The 8,406-nt window shown below is 41.4% G+C and overlaps 1 protein-coding gene across 1 annotated transcript in view; it reads left to right on the top strand.

Annotated features, from left to right (window-relative positions):
- LOC149320631 (uncharacterized) overlaps window positions 1–8,406 on the top strand; it is a 33,748-nt gene that overhangs the window by 2,353 nt on the left and 22,989 nt on the right. Inside the window, exons 3-5 of the mRNA XM_089503472.1 lie at window positions 74–167; window positions 1,166–1,251; window positions 1,655–1,775. Of these exons, the coding sequence (XP_089359598.1) occupies window positions 74–167; window positions 1,166–1,251; window positions 1,655–1,775 (301 nt within the window). The remainder of the gene's footprint in view (window positions 1–73; window positions 168–1,165; window positions 1,252–1,654; window positions 1,776–8,406) is intronic.

Genomic DNA, 8,406 nt, shown 5'->3' with positions numbered 1-8,406 from the left:
TTTGAACTTATCCTCTACCATTCTTTTTCTGATCCTCATTTGTTGGTCATTCTGACTGGTTTTTCCACTGCAGGCCTTGATTATGAAAGTAATAGCTGAGGCAGAGAAGGATCCATCTGAAAACAAATGTATCCTGCCGAATAGGGACAGAGTCTCCACCTCTTTAGGTAAGAGTGAAGAGGGTTCTTTTCTTTCTGGCCCCCTCCTCTCGAGTATGCTGATGACATCTGGGCTTTGTGAGTTGCTGCACTTGAATAGCTTTATATATTCAAGATTTTGAATATAAGTCCGTTTTGTCTATAAGGGAGGAAAGATCACATGGAAGGGTGGCTTGTGTGGCTTGTTCTTCTGGCCGAAATAGAAAAGGAGACGCTAACAAAGTATCAAGATACTTTGTATCCCTAAGTACTGTATATTACTATAATGTAACCACTGTTAGTGATTACATAGGCCCTTTCTACATGGGCCTTTGCCACACCCCCAGTACGTCCTAGGGGTTGGCCGAGGACACAGCGTCCAATCAGGCCTCACCCCTAAGACATACTGGGTACGTCAAAATGGCACCGCCCTATACACATGGGCGCCGCCATTTTGACGTCACGGACGCTTATCACAGTAATGACGCCGCAAGAGTGCCATTGGTGCCTCGCGGCATCATAACTACCACCACAAAAAGAACCCGCTTTTTGCAGGTTCTTTTTGCTGCGCCAGAGAATCGCACAGTTTGTCTGCTGTGGTTCCCTTGCGCAGAAAACACGGGTGCCGGCAGAGCGCCCTTTTTGGGCACTCTGCAAAGCGCCATAGTTAACCTATTTTAAATATGAATTTTTGTTGCCTTTGGAATGATTTTATTTGTGTATTTAACATTTTCAACATTTTCATCCATTGTGCAGCAGTGCAGAGATCCTAGTAATTTGAGAGAAGGTAGACAAATGCTTTCAAATAGATAAATAAATAAATAAATAAACTTGGTTTAGGCTGTTTTCCTATTTTTCTTTTGTTGCTATGTACATATTTACAAGATTTTGGTACCCATTCTGATCATGGAGCTACTCCTTGTTTCCTGCCGCCTCCAATTTGTGTGTGTGAGATGTAATTTTGTCTGTTGTTTTACTGACAAGGATTGGAATATGAATTATCCTTTCTTCCTTTGTGTCCTTCACAGGAGGTGGAACAAGAGCATGGACAGTGCAGACTAGCTCCTCTCATGATAGTGATACTCTTCATGCAGCTTCAGTGAGGCTGGATCAGGTAGGGGGCAGGATCCCTGGAGAGCTGGATATTCCTCATCCCTGCACATCTCTCTGGACCTAAAAATTCTGTTCATTAGGCTTCCCTACGGTGGTTGCTATGTTTGAACATTTAAAGGTGGTTATCAATTGTTTCTTTTTCCAGTGTCAGCCATTTCAGCTTATGAACAATCTATGAATGCAAATTGTAAATAGCTTAAATAGTACCAAAGAGCTTACTAAATTTCCATGGAAATTTCCTGAAATGTCCAATTCATTCCAATACATAATTGGAATGTTGATGATTATCTGGCTCAACCACCATCTTGTATTGGGCACTTTGGTGGCCAGAAGGTGATGGCAGGTGACAAGTATAAAGGATATGTCTGGGAAACACCTGTTTCAGCTCACATTTCTTTCTTCAGGTGAGCTTCGAAGAGGTGGCTGTATTTTTCACTGAAGAGGAGTGGGCTTTCCTGGACCAAGGACGATGGGCCCTGCATAGGAAAGTGATGGAGGAGAATTTGGGGCTTGTGTCCTCCCTGGGTAAATCCCTTTCTCTCTTATGGTTCATCAAATATAACTGCCTATAATCATGGTTGCTATTGTCAACTGCCCCTGAGTCGGCCCCAACACATGGCGACCCTATGGATAAGACATCTTCAAGAGCCCCTATTATCCACTGCTCTGCCTAGGCCCTGTAAATTCAGGCCTGTGACCTACCTCATTGAGTCTGTCCATCTGGTGTGTGGTCTTCCTTTCTGTGTACTGCCTTCTACCTTCTCTAGCAATATCGTCTCTAATGAGTGATGCTGTCTCAAGCCAAAAGTACAACAGCCTCAGTTTCATTATCTTGGCTTACTAAGAGAGTTCAGACTTTATCTGTTCAAGAATCCATTTATTCCTTCATTTGGCCATCCACAGTGTCCTCAGCATTCTTCTCCAGCATCACATCTGAAATGAGTTGAGTTTCTTTTTATCCATTTTCTTCACTGTCCAGCTCTCATATGCATACATGGTGATAGGGAATATAGTGGATTGGATGATTCTAACTTTATTGCTCATTCTTAATTATTTTTTATTTCTTCATTGTCTAGGCTGAATTTATTGGATACTCCATGGTCATTATTTTTGTTTTCTTCATATTCAGCAGTAACCATGCCTTTGCACTTTCTTCCTTGACCTTCCATAGTAAGTCATTAACATTCATTAACTGACCCCTTTATGGATTCTTCCTTCTTTTGAATGTGTTTAATAAGATCATTGCCAATAAGACAGTCTATTGGAATGGAATCATAGACTGTAAATCTCCATTGCAGTTCATGTCCTCTAAATATTATGTTTAATTTGGCCACTGGCATTGAAAACACAGATCCACCTAGCCCTTTTATAAACATCTGCTCATTTGGGCACAGATATTGGGGTTGTATCAACTGTGATTTGATTATGCATGGAATGCCCACTTATACAATCTATTTATTTGTATCTCTTCTCTATGTTCTGTGGTCTCAATTTTATGAGGTATCTTGTTGATTAATAGACATGGCCTGGGACAGTGGCCCTCGCAATCATCGCTTGGTCTCTCCCCTGTCGTTTTCATTGTAACTGCAGGTTCAGTACTTTCTCTATGACCACCGTTTTTATCTGTAGGCCTCACTGTACTTATGCAATAAGCTGATTTTACCTCTCTATTCTGATTTTTTGGACAACTGTATCTAAAATGTCCCAGTTTTCCACATTCATAACTTATTCTGTTACCAATATTTGTTTGTTCTCTCTTAGACCAACCATCTCTCTTATGGTCTTCAGGGTCATATTCTCTTGATGCAACACTTTTCCTCTCAGTTTCATGTGTTTTCTTCTGTTGCCAAGGTTGAAAATTGTTATCATGGTCAATCCTCTCTTTTGAGGTATACCCATTTTGGAGATTTATTTGTTCATTTTCTGCCAATTTTTCTCTGTCCTTGGTAATTTTATATCATCCCCTCTGATTAAGGCCAATGTATCTATTATCTTGGCTGCCTCAGATACGGTTTTAGGTTGTCGGTCCTGAACCAACCACCTATATTCTTGGGGAATGACATTATAAAACTGTTCCAAGCCTATCAGACTTTGTAATTCATCTTTAGTTGTTATTTTAGACCCCTCAATCCAACTTTTAATAAATAATCCAGTCTACATCCTAGCTGGGTATAGGTTTCATCGCTTTTTTTCTTAATCGCCCGAAACTCTCTTCTGTGGTGTTCAGGAGTTAATCCAAATCTCTGTTTTGCCATATCTTTAAACAAATTGTAATTTTGGGCTTCATCTGGCCTCATTTCAGCATAAATTTCTGTCAGATCACCACTAATATGTGACCTCACATAGCTCATCCTTTCCTCTTCTTTTATATTTAATTCTTCACAAGTTCTCTCAAAGTTAGTGAAGAAGGACTCAATATTGTCTCCTTTAGAATATCGTGGAAACCGTTTCATGTCAATTTGAGGTACTTGGTTTACCTCAGCCACCATCTGAGTTTGAGGGATTCCCTGTTCTAACATCCTCATCCAAAACTGATGATCCATCTCAGCTTGTCTTGCCCTCAGTCTTTCTAACTCAATCTCCTTTTCCCTTTCAATTTCCTTTTCCCTAAAAACCCTCTCATTTTCTATCCTGTCCTTTTCCTTTTCTTTTTCAATTTTGGCCATTTCCTTTTCAATTTTGGCCATTTCAATTCTTTCTTTTATTTTTCAAATCTCTACACTCTCCTGAGGTTCAGAGATTACGGTGTCAACACTAGCCACCATTTCTTCTCTGAATTCCTCCTCCACCATTTCTGGCCCTGTTGGAGGCTTGACTTTCTTAGGAGGCATTGTTGATAGTATTTCCTTACAATTACCTCAAACTTTTACCTCAGGAAACACTCTTACTTTACTCTGCCTCAACTGAGTCAAAAGAATCCACTTGGATTTAAAGTCAGACTCGTGATTCCCTAGAATACCACAAATTTTACCTCAGGAATCACGTCTATTTAACCGGGTCTCAGCTATGCATAGAGACTCCACTTGCCCCTAAAATCAAATTAGTGATTCCTTATATTTACCACTGACATTTACCTCAGGAATCACAACGTGTGCTTTTTCTTTCCTACTAGTCTCTTACCACTACCAATACGTTTACCTCAGAGACTAGTCTTATCTAGGGTTGTCAGTTTTCAAGTGATCTCCTACAAATTACCTTTTTTTGGTTTTACCTCAGAGATCACTTCTCTGAACCTAACGCCTAGATTTTAAACTGTAGGTTTTTCTTTCTTTCAGTTTAAACCTACTATCGGGTATCTGGTATTTCCACTCAGACCCCTTAACTTCAGCACACCTTCGGCTACTAGATTTTTCGTATCCCGGCACTGCTCACCAAATTATGTAATGAACCTCCTTTCTTATGTGGCAGGCGCTTGGGACTTTTATTATCCCACCCCGCTGCCACCAAATCATGTAACGATTTCCCACCACCTCACAATTCTTTCCCTCTTTTTACCCAACACCCCTGTGGGTTTTCAATGGTCAGTAGCATGGATGGATTTCAAAAACAAGGCCAAGTGGATAGATAAACAAGAATAAACATTTATTTTGAAACAGAATAAGTGTCATATCTCCAGAATAAGTGTCATACCTTGAGACATATATTTAGTTGAGATTATATTAGACTTTCTATGTATCAGTTTAGGAGGGGAAATAGAGATCTACAGCTTTAAGAAAGGCAAGGATTGTGGGAAATCCCAGGGTCTTACACTGTTTCCCTCTAGCTAGTTTCAGTTGTGTAGTAAGATTTCAGCCAAGTCAGACCTGGAGAGAGTATTTTCCTTTGACAAAGATAAGTCCACAGAAGAAGAAAGATAAAACCCACCAAGAAGAGAGAGCAAGGTATTTAAGAAGGTCTATTGAGAAAAAGGAGATCAGTTTCATGTTTTTGTGTTTATAACCAGTAAAGCTTTTGAAAACTTTAGAAATTTGTGGACAAATCTTTTGTTCAGGCTGTGTTCCTAGGAGCCAGAGGCCTTACTACACCCAAAGTCCATAGCATTGCTCTTGGGACAAAACAATAAGCAAAGATAACTTTGGCAGGAAGTTGTTACTATGTCTTCTTTTGGTTACAAATATACAGGTCTGGTTTTAACTTTCAAATAATAACTCAGCCACACAGGCTCTAATCTCCCTCAAGAAATTATGTAACCCAAACCCCTCTTTTTAGAGTCTGGCTACACTGAGTCTCTCTTCTCTAGACTCTCCAAAAGTATTATTGTCCCTCTCTGGACAAAGCAGTTCTTTAACTAAATATTCCCTCAAGAACTATTGGAACTCAGTCCTCTCTTGGACTTTATTGTTCCCTCACTCTCTAATCCTAACTATCTCCCCAACTCCACTCCAGCTCCACCCCTCAGGATTTTAAACCCCAATTGAAGTTCTAAACTGTCCCAGTTCCAACTGACTCCCAACTGCCAGCTCGGAATCTTTTTAAAAGTCCCAGCCCGCATTCTATTGGCTGGTCCTCTGCTGCCTTCTGATTGGTCAGCCACGTGTTCTGTGCAGTTTTGTGAGACATTTGTTTCAATTTCTTTCAAATTCATGATTACCTTTTCAATATTACTATATTTAAGAAGGCTGGCTCAATGCTAGGGAATTCTGGGAACTGTAGTTTTGTGAGACATTTAGCCTCGTCTGTCAGAGACCTCTGGTGTCACAATAAACTACAATTTCCAAGATTCCCTAACGTTGAGTCAGAGCAGTTTCAAACTGGATTATTTCTCAAGTGTGTTTAGGACCTAGGTATTCGTTATGTGAAACTTTGATTGGCGTAAAAGGAATATTTTTCCTCCCAGGAATTATAAAATGTATGTTTAATATATCAAATATGGTATTTGTGTGCCATTTCCAGTTGCACATAATACATTTTAGGTTCCCAAAGTAAGAAATTTACCTTTGTTGTATTAACACTGCATTTCTCTCTGGTTCAAAAGTTTTCTTTTTTTATCCAGGTTTTCAAAAGTGTTGCAAATTTTAGCCTGGGCTTCTGCTTGGCAGAGGAACTCAGTCCCTTCACGGCTACCCACCAGAGGGCTTCCTTTGCCAGTTGCCAAAGTGGTTCTCTCTTGTCACCATTAAGAATGACAGGTTGAAAGGCAAGAGAGAAGGCAAATGAGGGAGCCCTTCCTTCCATGATGACCATACAGGTTTCAATGGCTCACTCATACAGAAGAGCAGAATCCAGTTTCTCCTAGCTGTTTTGTGCTTTGGCTAAAAATGTTTCTGCTGCATCTTACCTGACATTGAAATCATACCAGATAGTTCCTGCCTACAATCTTAGTGTGCAAAAGGAAAGATACCTAGGGATTAAAAAAGGAAGGAGTGATTAAGAGGTTGATAACAAACTTAGGTCCAAAACACTACAGAAATAATCCAATTTGAGACTGCTTTAACTGCCCTGGTTCTGTGCTAGGGAATCCTGGGAATTTTAGTTTATTGGTTCACCAGAGCTTTCTGATAGAGGCTAAATGTCTCACAAAACTACAGTTCCCAGAATTCCCTAGCATTGAGTCAGAGCAGTTAAAGCAGTCTGAAACTAGATTATTTCTGCAGTGTGTTTGGGACTTTAGCCACCAGTTCTTCAGATTATAAAATCTGTAGAGCATCCCAGGGAGAAAGGGAAACTCATTGTATATCTGCTCTTAGGAAAGCCAGTGGAGAGGCTCTGGATTCCCATATATAATAAATAATAATAATAATAATAATAATAATAATAATAATATTTATTTATTTATTTATTTATTTGTATACCGCCCTATGGCGAACCAATCCGGGCGGTTGACAACAGTAAAATATAAAATATAACAATTAAAAACACTTTATCCCTCCCCCTCTTAAGACAGTATTAAACAGTATAACATATTAAAAACACAATATCAAAGCATAAAAACAACAATTAAAAACTAAAAACCCTGATATCCCTCTGTTGATCCTCAACCATCACTAAGATGGGGCCACGGGAGGAATGAGGGAATCAGGGAACCTGGGCCGGGATGGTTAATCTGGAAAGGCCTGCCAGAAGAGATCCGTCTTGACCGCTTTTTTAAAGCTGTCTAATGATGTTATCTGACGGATCTCATTCGGCAGGTCATTCCAGAGTTTGGGGGCGACAGCAGAGAACGCCCTCTGGGAGGTCGCCGCAAGCCTAGATTTTAGAGGCTGCAGTAAGTTCTTCCCAGAGGACCAGAGAGCACGGGGAGGATTGTAGGGGAGAAGGCGGTCCCTGAGATAGCTTGGACCCAAGCCATTTAGGGCTTTAAAGGTGATAACCAACACCTTGTACTGGGCCCGGAAGCTGATAGGCAGCCAGTGGAGGGACCTCAAAACCGGAGTAATGTGGTCCCTCCTAGATGTTCCTGAGACAAGCCTGGCTGCCATGTTTTGAACCAGCTGTAATTTCGAGTCAAGCACAGGGGTAGCCCCATGTAGAGTGCATTACAGAAGTCAAGGCGTGAGGTTACCAGCGCGTGCACAACCGTCTCGAGATCCCTTACTTCCAGAAAAGGGCGCAGCTGGCATATCAGCCGAAGCTGATAACAGGCACTCCTGACCATCGCATTTACCTGATTTGTCATCAGGAGCAATGAGTCAAGGAGCACCCCCAGACTGCAAACACAGTCACTGGAGGAGAGTGTGACCCCATCTAGGACTGGAGGTTGCAACCCAATTCTTGGTTTCGGGGCCGCTACCATGAGCACCTCCGTCTTGTCTGGATTCAGTTTCAGTCTGTTTTTCCTCATCCAGCCCATTACCGCCTGAAGACATTCATTGAGAGAAGAGATACCATCGGAATTCGAGGCCGACGAACGAGATACGGAGAAATAGATTTGGGTGTCATCAGCGTACTGATAACACCCAGCACCATGACTCCGTATTATCTCACCCAGCGGCTTCATATAGATGTTAAATAACATTGGGGACAAAATAGCCCCCTGAGGAACCCCACAAGTGAGGTACCTCTTACTGGAGCTACAGTCCCCGAGTAGCACCCTCTGAGACTTGCCCGAGAGGAAGGACCGGAACCACTGCAAAGCAGTGCCCCCGATACCTAACCCCCTCAGGCGGTCCAAGAGGATGCCGTGATGTATAGTATCGAAAGCTGCTGAGAGGTCTAA

The sequence above is a fragment of the Sceloporus occidentalis genome, unplaced genomic scaffold (assembly GCF_023333645.1).
Source record: "Sceloporus occidentalis isolate IW3139 unplaced genomic scaffold, rSceOcc1.0.p SCAF_1, whole genome shotgun sequence".
In the NCBI taxonomy this organism is placed as follows: Eukaryota; Metazoa; Chordata; class Lepidosauria; order Squamata; family Phrynosomatidae; genus Sceloporus; species Sceloporus occidentalis.
This window is presented reverse-complemented; position numbering and strand designations above follow the sequence as displayed.